The following is a 14,482-nucleotide window of genomic DNA, read 5'->3' as shown; positions in this document are numbered from 1 at the left end:
GGTCTATTTGCATGTAAAACCTCTGTTCTGGTTTTAAAAACACCAGGCTGGCTCTGGAGAGACAAGTGAATATTTAGTTTCTCTTAAAACCCATAAACTAGGAGAAGATGACATAACTGACAAAGGACCTCTGGGAAGGGTCGATCATTTGGAAGTTGCTGCACAGCCCAATGACTATGCTTAGATAAACAGAATTAACTTGTTAAAAGTTAAAATCAACTAAACTCAAATACCAGAGTTTCAGAAAGACACTATTTAAAAGAAAGAAAGCCCTCTGCTTCCAAAGCTGACAGCATCCCACACAGAAGAAGCTGTAAGATTTGAAAAATGTGATTTCAATGGGTAGAAATGTGATAACAGACAATCAATAGGACTGGCTAGAGGCAAAAATTATGGTGTTTTAGTGCCCAGCTTGCCTCTGCTGACTGCTAAGACAAAATTTTAGGCTGCAATTTTGATATGCTAAGAGAACAGCAAGAGAAGGAGAGGGTCAAGCACATGGTGCAGCAAGTGTCTCTACATGGTACTCTTCCTCTTGCATGTAATACCTCTTTAAATGGGAGCCAGCTGCTTCCAGGTTTAGCAGGATTCAAAGGATTCTTAAGCTTCTCTAGTGCATTTTCAATTGCATCTCCATAGTTATCCTGAAACCATTTCTCATGAGGAGTTTCTGCAGGAGCTGCAGTGATGCTCCTCACGTGCTCCAGAGCAAACACAATGGGCTTCATCAGAGCTGTGTGCTTCTCACGCATGATTGCTATTTTCTCCTCTCTGTTATAAAAAACACACAAAACCCTCTTCTTAATGCCATAAAACCAAGTTCTCATAAGGACAGCATTAAACAATAACAGACATTGAAGAACTCACAAAAATAATTACTTCTCTAAAATGAGGTCTTCAGTTATGATCATATTAAAATGAAGAGTATTTCATTCCACATTGAGTAAGTGTTCCTCTGAACCACACTTAAAAAAAAAAACATTTGAAATGCATTGTTCACCACCAGAAACCCTGATTAGAAGCTCTGATCAGAAATCACTTTAAGCAACTGATTTCCTTTATTAAAGGACCTTTTTACTACTACTTGTTGAGGATGCACCACACTATAAAGAAGAGACATTCAGATCATTCTGCTCTCCCATTCCATGTCAGTCCTGACTACAGAAAATGAGAGGCATTCTTAAGCTTAGCCAGGTGCTCAGTGAATGGATCTACTCTTCCACTATTCTGTTCACAGGAGAACCCAGGTGAGGGAGAAGACAGACTTGCTCAACACTGAAAACTAAAATCTGATTAAGACATTCTTGTTTACTCCAAACATCTACATTTACAGTGATGTCTAAATAGATTAAGCATGTTGAACGGTGTATACTCATTTCATCTGACTTGGAAATGGAGAACTAAAGGATCTCATCATCCACAATACAATATACATTGGGTTCTAACATGGTATTACGAAAGAAATCACAACATGGATTCACAGCTAGACTGTTTCTCCCATTTGACTGGAGAAGTAGCTGTAGCATAAACTGTTCCTGAAATAAGGCCCCAGGCTTACAAAGCAGCTGCTGGGATAGTATGGATTCAGGAACAACACCACTGCTGATTCATTTGACTGTTTAGTTCCCCAGAAATAAACATTTGTTATGATTATCCCCTGTGTTACTGAAACAGACGTACTTCCGTAGAGTGTTGTTATTTTGGACCCTCTTGACTTCATCTTCCAGCTGCTGAATCCGTCTGAGGACGTACATGTGCTGCTGCAGGAGAACTCCCAGCCACAGCTCATCCCAGAGAACTGTAACCCTGCGCAGCTCAGCCACAAGCATCTGAACCTGGAGAAAGCAAGAGTCACTTTTCGAAAGAACTAAAATTCAGATTTGTTTCAGTACATGAACAAGTTGGAAAAAAGACAGAGACACAGAAAACTTTCAGTAGGCCAAGACACAAAATTACGTATTTGTGGTTCAAGCACTGAAGCAACATACATTTGAATTATTTACCTGCAATACCATTGTTGGATTTGCAGCAGAGAGTTTCTCCACAATTTTGCTGTAGCAGTCTTGCATCATTGCTTGGTCTTCATTTAATCCAGCTTTTGTATCATCTTTACTACTTTCCTGGGAAGCTGGAGTGCTCCCTCCATCACATTCGCCACCCAACAGTTCTTCTCCTTGTATATTACCAAGCAAAGTAGGGATGGCAGAAGGCAGCTTGTTTCCTGAATTAAAACCAGATGATAAAATATTAGCTACACTAAGATGTGTCACTCCATAGTTTATTTAGCATCAGGTCCCCACTAAGTATTGGTGAAGTATAAGAAAAATTTGCAAAATCTGGTAAATCAGATTAAGGATATCAGTGAGTTCCCATACCACAAATATTCTTAAGATCAAAACTGAGAAAACAAAAACACCACCTCAGCATCATCCTACCCAGTATATAAAAATATAGTAGCTTAAGTTTATTTGAAGGCTTTTTCCTTTTCTCCATACCTGAAGTCTGGGATTCACTGCTAAGTGAAATGGTTCCCACTATTGCAGGATAGAGGATGAGATGAGGAGAATCCTGAGCAACTCGACAGAGCAAGTTGCAAATGCTCTGACGTACGTACACCTCTGGGTGATTCAGGCGAGAGAAAAGCTGGGGAATAATTCCTGCAGAAAGAGGAAAAGCAAATGTGCTGATTCACTTCATTCCTCTTCAAATGAGATAGAATTTTATTTTTAAAAGCATGCCATTATTTTTGCATAGGGAGAATGTAAATCAAAGAAGTACAAATTTACCAATTTACAAAAAAGTCCAAAACAAAGAGCAATTTTACAATAGGTGGCCTCCTCCTCTTTGCCTCCCACACTAACACTATAACCTTTGAGGGGAAGTCCCTGAACAACCAGAACCTGCAGTGTAGTGACAAACAACTAATTCTGAAACTTGTAGCTTTAGTCACACATCTTTCTCAACTATAACTAGAAAAAACCCACCTCATTTGTTTTTTAGAGTGGTCATATGATGTAATACTTCACAAACCACATCCCCTTTCTCCTTTCTATGTCTTCAAGTGGGGTAAGGAGGGGATCAAAATCTGTGCTACTTATCTACTTCACAATCAGAGTGTGGGGCAGACTTTAACATCTTCAGTGACATCATTTAGTAAAAGACAGGGTCTCCTTTCCTCACACTTAAATAAAAATTTTACCAAAGTGCAATAAACAGCTTTCTGCATTTAGAGAAAATGTCTCAAAATCAATTTTAACAGCTAGATAATATATGCTTACCTCTCCAAGGAGCAGTAGGTGTAGTTTCTAGCCCATGCTCTAGATACTGTCTAAGCTCTCCAGCATGCTTCACAAGCAAGCGCAACAGTCTCAGAGTTGCCATGACAATTACATCATCTGTGCTTTGCTCAGAGGTGTTTCTTAAGTGCAGTCTGGGATCTTCTTCATCAAGTGGAACCTTGAAACATAGAAATACTCCTCTAAATTAAGTATACAGCTCATATCCTCATTTAAAAAACTTTGTAACTCGGTTTCCACATCAACACTAACCTGCCCAGCATTGAGTTTGAGGAAAGTAAAGTATGCACTGCAGGACAGTTTATAGAGACTGAAGATTCTGTCTACAACTTTCCTCCAGACTTTAATTAATCCTTCTGTTGCATTTTCATCAAGATCTGAAAGCCAGGGACAACTTGTTAATAACTGACGCCATATCACATCCACCATATCATCTTCTTCATTGTCCTCATTTTCAGTGATTTGTAGAGTCATATCTTCATCCTAAATGCAAATAAAGGGAAAGCAGGTTTGATTAAGTCCTCCAATAATTCCTACAGGCAATCTTAGCTCCTAAGTCAGTTTTTGCCTAGCAGCTCATGCAACTGCATTACTTGACCAGACTACCATAGTTCATCCAACAGGTGGATTACCACATAGCTAACAGATGGTTTCTTGTACTGTCTGAATTTTAACTTTAAGACATTTACAAGAGTTAACATGAACTGCAAGAAGAAGGAAATAAGGTTCATGCTGAAGCTGAACATTTTTTCACACAAACAAATCTACACTTACTTGAATGCCAGCTGGCCGACACACTGCCTGCCCAAGAATGCCATAGATTTTCTCTTTGTCCTCCTCTGCGATGTTGTCTGGGAGCAAGTTCTGAACCTCGGATTTCTCCCGGGGCAGCAGCCGAACACCTTCTCCCTGACTGTAACAGTTAATGAATTATTGATCCCCATTACATGAGTATTTGTGGAGCTACTGCAAGTCTATCTATAAAACTTTTTGAAGGAAGAAATCATCTTTATCTCAGAATTAAGTTAGCTTTGTTTTACAAAGGCAACTAACCAGGAGAAAATTCATTTCTCCGCTCACGGCAAACTTCAGACCACATACAACAGCAATCATAAATACACAGATAAGGTTTATCTTAAGAAAACCAATTGTACTGTACAAATTCAAGCACTAGGCTGTATTTACCTGGCATTATCAACTACTTTGCGGCCCCATCTATAAGCCCAGCTAGCCAGGGCTGCCCAGGACTTGGCTACTTCAGGTGCCTGTACTGAAGACAAGTGATAGAGCTGGCCCAAGATGAAGTCTGGTTCTCCAACTCCAATGTTTACTGTGATGGGAGAAATAGAGTAATATGTGTTACAGTGTAAAACCTACTTAGGCCTTCCTTAGCACAGAAAATAACACCAAAAATTAGGGGTATACAGTATTTTTTTAGTAAAATTAATACCCAACAGTGCAAAATTTTCCAAAATGCAATTATTTTTCAGTTCTGACACAGCTTCAGAACTAAAATTAAGCCTAGTTTCCATTTGCCAACAAGCACTGCTGACACTCTACAATTCCTTCCTCTCTCACAGAGAGGTGGAACTGAGGGAAGGAACTCATGGCCTCCAAAGGAGCACAGTGCTCCAGGGAGAAGATTTCTGTGAAGTACCCAGGGCACTGTGGTTGTGTTTATTTGTGTATATATTTATGTTCTTCGTCATCAAGTCAGAAAGCACCTACTGTTTAACATCCACCAACAGCTCTACAATAATTCTGACTCTGCATGAGAGGAATGAAATTATTTATGAAATCTAAGTTTAACGAAACACAGAATTTATCTTAACATTTAAAGAAAAGTCTGCTGGAAATTAGGAATGAGAACACATTCTGCAGCAACAGCAGAAGTGTTCAGATTAATTACAGATTAAAGATAATGAAAAATCCTAAAGTATTTTTCACACTTATGGGGGCCTTCATAACATAAATCCTCTCCATGCTTAAACCTGAAAGATCTAACTCAAACTTTAGCAAATACACAAGCTGAAAGCAAACACACACAGGGCAATAACTGATATCCTCAATACAAAACAAACATATCCCAGTTTCTTTCTCAGGCCACCATTACTTGAATGGGAAAAATGTGACAGAAATCTGAAATATGTTAAGGTGTTTGGGTTTTTTAACTGTGTATAGTTACCTTTTGCACAAAATACACACCCCTCACACATGTATTAGGAAAACAAATACATGAGTGATGGAGCACTTAGTCTTCATCAATATAACTGATCTTATCCCTCACTATATTTATCAGTAGCTAATTTGAAAAAAGAACAATGAGAACAAACGTACCTGTAGATTCACTTTCAATCCTGGGATATTCATCTTCCAGTGTATTAACAGCTGGCAGCTCAATCAAATTATATATGTTTTTAGACAAGGTAGACAGGCCACTGTGATTCTGCTGCTGTTGAGCTCTATATACTTGTTTCAACTGTCCTGAGATCTCTTTCCATTCTGCTTGAATCCATTTAGCCAGTGTGAGAATAGATTTAGCAACTGCATATTCAGCTTTGGCAGATTTGCAGAAAGATATGGCACAAGAACTCAGCATTTCCATGGCATGTGTTGACTGACCTGCATATCATGGAAAGCAGGTTTTCAGTACACTGCTATTATTTAAAACAATTCTGAAATTCAGCACACTCATATACAACTTGTAGCAATATATTTTTACACAGAAAATTCTCTTTTGAAGAATGACAAGCATGAAAAAAACTTGTGAAAACACTTTCAGACAGACAACAGCTAATGGGATGAAATCAGTTCCTAGTGATAGTGCCCTACTGTCACTTCTTCAAGGTGAGGAGAATTAGCCTGGTTATAAGGAAAAAAGTCAAGTCACTATAATGTAACACTCACCTGCTGTGTATAACAACTTTGTTTTCTCAATATCAAGTTCAGGACCCCATTTTTCATCTATCTGACCTGGTGCAGACAATTTTTTGAAGTGCTGGACTAGGTCCTGTGCAGTGGTGGTTTTCCCCAGCTGCACCTCGCTGCACTGGGCCAGCAGCCGTGTAGCCAGGGCGATGTTTCCTCGCTTCCGCGCAAACTTGGCTGCTGTTAAGCCCAGTTCCATTAGATGGCTTTTAATTGGGACTGTTGGTTCTGAAGAGGAGAGCAAGACATTGTAAACCAAAGTATTCAACCACTGACACACAGAGAACTTCTGCCCAATATATAGTGTACATGGGCATCAGTAAAAATTGCTTCAGAGATTTAGATGACTTCATTTCTGCCTAGAATATTTATACACCCCATGTCAAACAAATTATATCCATAGATTATTGGCTGGGCAAAAGATTTTTTCCCACTATAACCATTCTTCTCAGCTAATAAGTCTACTTTTCCCCTGACAGAACTTTTTTTCTCCCATTACTTCTTATCAAACTGCACATTTAAATGGCTTTCATGACTGTGTGTGAAGACTCATTATTCATAATGTTGAAATGTTCAAAAGTGAAAGCAGTTAAAACATGAAATGATGAGCAAGTAAGGGGTTATTAGGAGAGGAGTATACAACTATTAAACACTTCAGAATGTTGTTTTTCTTTTTGAAACTGTCTACATCACAGGACTAATCAAGACAATGACTAGTAACACAAGACACTTGAAGGAAAAAAAAATTGCTTTTAAAAAGTACTTCATCTAAAATACTAGAAAAAGACAGGTGCTGCTTTCAGCAGACAAGTTCAAATTCTGCATTTGCTTTTCACAACACCATCGTGAGAGCTTACACACCTTTGAGCTTTTCCATCAGTTGATTCTGGTACACTGTGTACCTCAGGGCATGCATCCATGGCCTTACATCGTGCTGCTTGCATGACCTCAACGCTTCATTGAAGAGAGGTATAAGACAGTCCTGCAAGAGGCACAGTTGTCTTGAGAGACAACTTTACTACCATGCATTTCCATTAATTAAAAACAAAGACCATTTTTAGAGCAAACAAACATTCTTATTTCTATTGGTAACCACACTTTATCGCTAAGAGAAATATGTTTTATGTTTGATTTAGAGAGGACAACACTGTTGTGTTCTGAACAATGGGATTAGAAATTACATCTAGAACATTCATAGTGGTTGAAGTCTGACATTCAGTTCTTAATTGCTGAAGTGATTTTTTATTAGAGTATTTTTAAGTTGTTTTGAAAGTAAATTAAGTGCATGTTACAATGTATTCAGAGAAGAAATACCAACACTCTAAAAGGCAACTATAAATAACAGTTCAAAAATACTGTAAGTGTAATTGAAAGAGAGGCATATTTATAACTATAGAGAGAAGTCCAATTGAGATGTAAACTTATAAAAACTTGGGTCAAGGCACATTAGAAACCTAAATGAGGTCTTTTGACAGTACGATTAACAGTCAAAACAATTAATGCATGTTTTACATTCAATACTCCACAGTATGACATGGCAAAAGACATTATCCCAATTTAGGTTTTAAACACACAGAATTACCTCTGATGTCAGCCTGTTGCATGCAGTGTTTTCCAAAGCAGAAGAACAGTACAACTGAAGAGTGCTCAACACTGGCAAAGACTGAGACACTGTGAGCGTGGAAAGCCTCAAAGGCCCAATGGCAATGCGGGAGGTTTGCTTTAGGTACTTGATAAGATTTCTGAAATTAAAGGATCAGGACAGTCATTTTCTTAGCTAGACTGTAAGAGTAAATAATGATATCAAAATTACTGAAGAAAAAACAAAATCAGTAACAAAATCAGTATCTTTAAAAGGATGGTGAGAAAGTGGTGCAATATCATACAAGTTACATTACAGTACTTTATTATTAAGCTGACACAGAAGTACTTTACCAACTCAAGTACTTTATAAACTATATGAATTCCATGTTAAACAATCTTATTTTTCCTCAGTAAGCTTATAACTCACAACAGCTAGAACTGCCATGGATGCTGGAGCTTTACACAAAGTTATGTTTAACAAACTAGAACAGGTTTTCACAGTTTTCACATTAATTCATAGCACATTTCAACTTACTCAGATATTGACTGCCACTTTTGCTCCTGTTCTATGTGGTTTACAGCTGTTGCCAGACATACTGAACTTCTCAAAAGCTGTACTTCAACTGCTTTTTGAAGTTCTCTTGGATCAGGACTTAGCATATTAGGAAGGAGCTTCTTCATGTCTACATGGAGATTAAACAATTGAAACCAACTAGAACTGCCAAATTGTATCATGTTTCACCATCTGATAATGCATTTTTCACAGTAAGGAAGTTAGGAAAAAAACCCCTCTCTTTTAAAAATATATTTTATATGTGTATGCATTCATAATATTCTATTATGAATATTCATCACAGATTACTTATAAACAGTCACAATAACTCCAGAAAACACACTTGCATCAATGTTTAGGATGCCCACTGCCAATCATTTTGAAGTTTGATTCATAAGGGTTATGGTCAGTCCACTGAACACAGCAAACTGCATTCAGAAGTTTCAGTCTGTCATTTATACAAGCAGATACACAAAGAAATATTTACTTTTGCATTTGAAGTAAATGTTAATTTATGCATTTATACCTATTTTTTCTTTGGATCCCCCTGCAAGCAGGTTGATATTTTCTCCTGGTAATAATTCTAGTTGTTCAATGCATTCAGTAAGTTGTCCAGACTCAAAGCTGCTCAAAGATCTGCAATTCAACATTTATAGTTTTATTTTCATAGTTCTTACTTCACTCCAGCTGCCAATTATATTACACAGCAAAAAGAAAAGACTCAAGAGTAACTCCAAATCCTACAGAGCGCTTATGATTAATTCTAACCAAAATCTCAATTATCACATACATCAATAAAAGGCACTAGTTCTGCACCAAATGAATGAATGCAGTACCAAAGGGAAAGAAGAGCCTCTTTCTCTGACAGAAGCTGTCACCTTTTCAGACCTGCAGATTTTATTTCACTGGTCCCTTTCTGTGCTTTTATTTTTAAGTCAAGAAATTTCAGCCAAAAGGATTTTACTATGTTGACCACAATCATGCAGGAGTGGAAAGCAATCAAGTTGTCAAATAAAAAGAAACTATCAAACTTTGAAGATCTATTCAATGTCACAAGTGTTTTTCATGAACTAGAAAAATATCAAAGTTCAGGAAATAAATGCACAAGCTACAATTCTAAATTTCATTTAAAAAAAGAAACAAAACTAAGAAACTCAGCAGCCAAGACCACTTCCTTTCCTACACTTTTTCCATTAAGATATTTTTAAGAACATGAGATACCTTTTATTTAAGTTGTGCAAAAGGATTCATCTTCTGCTGAGTAAAGCAGAATAAATTTGCTATCTTTTTTTCTTCAATGAAAGATATTTTTCTTGAATACTAAGCAGCCTCAGCAGCCAGAAAGCTGCAGTAGCTATTTAGAATGATGTTATCTCTTCATCTGTAAATGCCATGGCCAAGTTTTCACCCTCCCAAGAACACACCTCTCTCTTCTTTGTATGCCTCTATTAGAAACTGACATCCAATTTTAAATCCATTAAAACTTTAATATTTCAGTTGTAAAACAATGAACTCTTAGGTACTGTTGAAAAAATGAATTATACCCTTACTTTATGTAGTTAAAATCTGCTTTCAGGTTGATTGAGGTATTACTATTGCTTTTCTTCAGTTCATGGACCATGTTTTGCCACTCCTGAACAGCAGACCAGTCAGCAATGGAAATGTAACATTCACATGCTTTGTTACCCAGGTAGTTTATCACTTCAGGTGAAGACTCACTTGGCTTAGTCAGAACAGTTTTTCTAGTTTCTCCTATGGAATGAAAAAATTTTACAGAAACACGCACTTAAATATCTATTTTCAAACAGCAGTTCTATTACTCAAACATTATTTCTATATCTTTTGTCAAGAAAAACTATTATTTAAAAAAAAAATCAAAGTTACACAACTTTAACAGGATTCTTCCACTGACACTTCTTCTAAGGGAAAAGAGAACCTTTTCAGATGAGGTTTTGAAAAAATTTAGTTTATATCTGTAAAGGAGCATCAAAACAGAAACACAGAACAACTAAATTGGGAACAAGGGAGGTTCATTTTCAAAGATGAAACAGAATACTGCAACCAAGTCTTAGAAGTTAAAAATCTCTGAGTAACTGGTGCACTTATGATACAATTATGTCATAAACACTAAGGTTTAAGTTATGATGATCTAAAATAAACTAGATTTAAATTAGTAAGTTACAAAATATTTTACCTATTACCTTTAGTTTCATTCAGCTAGACCTCAGTACTGCAAACCCTCCTATCTACACATAATAGTGGTTTCAAGGGCATTAAGTGGTTCAGTTTAACTGCAGACAGAAACAGGTTTTCAGATTTCAGAGTCAGACATTACCATGGCTGTATCACTGAATGTTCTTATTTTATGCACACATTTACACAGATGTATTTCTCTTAAAAAGAAAACAAATACTGACCATTCAAGGAATGCTTTGGGCTGGCATTGTTCACACTGTTGGAATTGGCCAACTTCAGAACAGTCTTGTCAAAACCTGTTATACAGCAATCCACCCCAGTCATGGAGCAGAGGTGCTCCTGGTACTCTGCAGTTGCTTTTTCAAACCTAAAACAGTTCAATATTTTAGTCAGCATCTTAAAGAACCAGGTTGGGTTTTTGGTTTTTTTGTAAATAAACTAGATTTTGAGCATTATTTTACTCCAATACTCATATCACCTTCAGCAAAAGAAAGGGATTAAGATAGGATATGAGGTTGCTAGCTGAATTTCCAGGTTATAGCATTTGATAAAAGCTTGTCCATAAAAGTTTTAATGTAAACTTCAAATCAAGTAGAGAAAGAAAGAAAGAAATGAGTTTTATACTTGACTGTCACAATTTTAATCTGAATGAGTAGAGCTGAATACTGATTAAATACCTACTACATCTCTGAAAAGATTCACTGAGTATAATTGACATGGAAATTCATCAGCAGCCTTGACTCATGCCACAGTTTAAAAGACTCACAAGCAGAACTTTCCCTAGAAGGAAAAAACTTCAAGTTTGTAGCATCCAATAATTTATGAAAACTTACCGTCCTTCTGCTTGCTGAGCTACAGAATTGATCCAGGAGAGGCTCTTCCCAACTACAGCAGAAGACCAGACAGCAATACCCTGAATAGCTTCAGGACAGTGAAGCTCACATAATGCTTCTACCAGCATCATAATTGTCACTTCCAATTCATTTCCCTAAATGCAAACCAAAAGCATTATTTAACAAAAGTCATCTAATGCAAGAGCCCCCTGTCTGTGGGTGAATACTCAGAAACAGTGAAGCAGTATTTCCCTATACACATCTACAAGTGCTCTGATATCCATCCACTGCACTGCTTTTGGAAGAGCAGGGGAGCCAAGGGAAGAGTTTGTGCTGTGAACTCACAGCCTGAACACCAATGGTGAGCAATCACTGTGTGGTGGCTTTGTACCTATATGATCATTTCTAAGGGAGCACAAAGTAACAAAGAGCTATCAAACCACCTTTGGTAAAACATTTAAGCAAATCAAGTCAAGTACTGAAGAAACTATTCAACCCTTTCAAGAAGGCTTTAACTACTTTATCTTTCCATCCCACCCTTGAACTTAGCTGCTGCTAGTTAGAGGAAGGGTACTCCCATGACACAACCCTCAGGTAAGCAAACCATCACACTACCACAAGCATGGGATGGCCTCACACTAATGCAGCACCAGTTTCACAAGGTTTGTACTAAATTAGAAATTGCTCAATTAAAAATGTGAATTAACTGTAGCATTCGTTCCTGTGTAGTATTTGACTACAGGTGCTCAGAACATCCTAAATTCCAATCCACAGTATCACAACCACAACAAAAACACACAAATTAAAAATGTGGCTTTAAAGAACTCATTCTTTTACATACCACTGGGTTTAGTAACTACTGGTTGCCTTAGCTTACTTCTTTTAGAATATCATAGTGAACATTTCTGCAGTAGTCCACAGAGTTTGAAAAGAGAGTACCTGAGTGATACTATTATTAGTTTTCATTTCTGTGAGTAAATCAAATCCATGCCTGACTGTCACAGCAGGCTGGCCAGCCAGCAATCCAACTCTCATGATGGACAGTCTAATCCGTGTCAGCCAGTCCTGGCACGTCTGGCGATTGGTGTAAAAGAACGTCCTGATAACCTTCAGAGACAGGAAAGGAGTCTCACAACAACATTCCTCTGCACAAACCCAAACAGCTAAGTACTTAAGATTGATATCAAAGGCAGGAAGATTTATTTTCTCCAGTCTTCAATTAATCATTCATTTTATTAATGCAAATGGTCTGAAATCACATGTAGCATGCAACTGGCCAGGCACACTGGCAGGCCAGAAGTTTTAATATGAACTAACTATAAATCATCTATTAGTGTCACATCAAAATCTGGTAACTAAGCAGTCTATTTCAACAGTGAAGAATGTTTTGCACTTAGAAATACACAATGGGGTATGTTGCTTATAAATAATTACTACACTCCCCAAAAAGCAATTAGAGCTTTAAATAACTGTGTTACTTTATAATAGGGCTGCTGACAATCTACAAATAAGTAACTGCTACAAATCAGAGGTACTACAGTCTTGCTGGATTTGTACCACTATGCAAGCTGATACTCCAGAAACAAAGCCTGGTCTAACCTGTTCTGTAGGATTATGCCAAAGTTAAAGCCAGAGTTTTTTAAGAGTCTCAAACTTTGAGAAGTTTTTTTTTGGAATTCCATTGCTAAGAACTGAACAATCCTGAAAACACTGTTCATTCACCAGACTGTTCCAAGCAACATCAGCACTGCAAGACAGACAAACCTTGGGTGGAGAGGTAAGGGCATTGGCACATCCTTCATATGCATTATACATCAACTTTTCCAAGTTCTCCAAATACTGCAGAAGAAGAACAAGCCTGAGCTGATTGCTACTGTGTCCTTCATCATTGTCTGCAGTAGTCCACTGGCTGACATCTTGATCAGGGTTTAATGTGTGGGCTGCAAGGCTCCTAATAATACCTGCACATTTTACCAAAACATGGGAAAAAAGAGTTACCACATGGTATTGTATTTAAATGTGCAAAGGATAGCAATGCTAGCTCTCAAAATCGACCACAAGTTAACAGTAATTATGCAGCATCTTTAAAATCTATAAGCACTGAAAAATAAATCCATTGTGCCTCTTGCCTTAGACATGAACACCTTTGCCTCACAACCTTACCAAAAAATCTCATCAAAATAAAGTGTATTTTTTACTTTACCTTCAATTGTTTGAAATGTATCTTGGGCTCTCCCCAGAGGAGTTCGTAGCTTTGAGAGAACAGTGAACTGAGCTGCTTCCCAGACAGCCCATTGCCACAGCACAGCATCAGTCTTCAATAGGTTCCTAGGGATGGCTGGCTGATCTCTCTTATCTAGCCTTTGACAGCTGTAGAATAACCTTTCCAACCAATTATCCTTCCTGAAAGAAAACATCAGTGCATTGACAAGTTTATACTGTACACATTTCATCTCCCTCTTGTTCACAAACAGATCTCACACAAAATTAACTTCCAAGCAGCAATGTATATAGGAAAATATGCCAAAAGATGTGTATGTAAGATGTTTATAAATACTTAAAAGTATAAAAAAAGTTTGAAATTAAAGCAACATAGTTTATAATGGTAATTACAAATCGTAAACTAAATGTAACTCGGACTTGTTTCCTATAAATTCAACATTGATAGATTTCAGTTCCACAAGGAGTTCTTACCCAGTTCGGTGGAGGTTTCCATACAAAATAAAACTGATGACATCAGAGAAATCCTGTGGGTGGAATGTGTTACTTGGAGCTTTGCTCATGTGACTTCTTATGGCCAAAGAAATTTCTTGTATTTCAGTGTGGGTACGGTTACTGCAGGAAGAGAGGGAAAACAACCCATGCTGTAATGTACTTGACTAGACCAAAACAAGGTTTGTAAGAGTTACACACACACTATATCTATACAGGATGACTAGAAGTAATTACATGCTTTGGTATTAATAGCAAGTGCTTTCAGAGTTCAGGTCTTCAAGGCAAATTATAGGACATAATATTGCTGAAGCTCTGGACAACAGGGACCTCACAGATACTCAGTGTTTGCTTCAAGAAGTGATGCACAGCTTAGCAAA

At 37.4% G+C, this 14,482-nt stretch overlaps 1 protein-coding gene across 1 annotated transcript in view; it reads right to left on the bottom strand.

Moving 5' to 3' along the window:
* The window catches only part of SMG1 (SMG1 nonsense mediated mRNA decay associated PI3K related kinase), a 59,876-nt gene that overhangs the window by 18,560 nt on the left and 26,834 nt on the right, over nt 1–14,482 (bottom strand). Inside the window, exons 19-39 of the mRNA XM_036392142.2 lie at nt 14,085–14,225; nt 13,594–13,793; nt 13,155–13,351; nt 12,330–12,497; nt 11,391–11,545; nt 10,779–10,924; nt 9,912–10,113; nt 8,888–8,997; nt 8,344–8,491; nt 7,807–7,966; nt 7,086–7,206; nt 6,204–6,452; nt 5,634–5,918; nt 4,482–4,626; nt 4,071–4,209; nt 3,549–3,779; nt 3,279–3,456; nt 2,496–2,657; nt 2,004–2,221; nt 1,681–1,835; nt 549–771 (exon numbers count right to left, since the gene is read on the bottom strand). Of these exons, the coding sequence (XP_036248035.1) occupies nt 549–771; nt 1,681–1,835; nt 2,004–2,221; nt 2,496–2,657; nt 3,279–3,456; nt 3,549–3,779; nt 4,071–4,209; nt 4,482–4,626; nt 5,634–5,918; nt 6,204–6,452; nt 7,086–7,206; nt 7,807–7,966; nt 8,344–8,491; nt 8,888–8,997; nt 9,912–10,113; nt 10,779–10,924; nt 11,391–11,545; nt 12,330–12,497; nt 13,155–13,351; nt 13,594–13,793; nt 14,085–14,225 (3,733 nt within the window). The remainder of the gene's footprint in view (nt 1–548; nt 772–1,680; nt 1,836–2,003; nt 2,222–2,495; nt 2,658–3,278; nt 3,457–3,548; nt 3,780–4,070; nt 4,210–4,481; nt 4,627–5,633; nt 5,919–6,203; nt 6,453–7,085; nt 7,207–7,806; nt 7,967–8,343; nt 8,492–8,887; nt 8,998–9,911; nt 10,114–10,778; nt 10,925–11,390; nt 11,546–12,329; nt 12,498–13,154; nt 13,352–13,593; nt 13,794–14,084; nt 14,226–14,482) is intronic.

The sequence above is a fragment of the Molothrus ater genome, chromosome 16 (genome assembly GCF_012460135.2).
Source record: "Molothrus ater isolate BHLD 08-10-18 breed brown headed cowbird chromosome 16, BPBGC_Mater_1.1, whole genome shotgun sequence".
In the NCBI taxonomy this organism is placed as follows: domain Eukaryota; kingdom Metazoa; phylum Chordata; class Aves; order Passeriformes; family Icteridae; genus Molothrus; species Molothrus ater.
The sequence above is the reverse complement of the archived record's forward strand: the minus strand, read 5'-3'. Positions and strand labels throughout refer to the sequence as shown.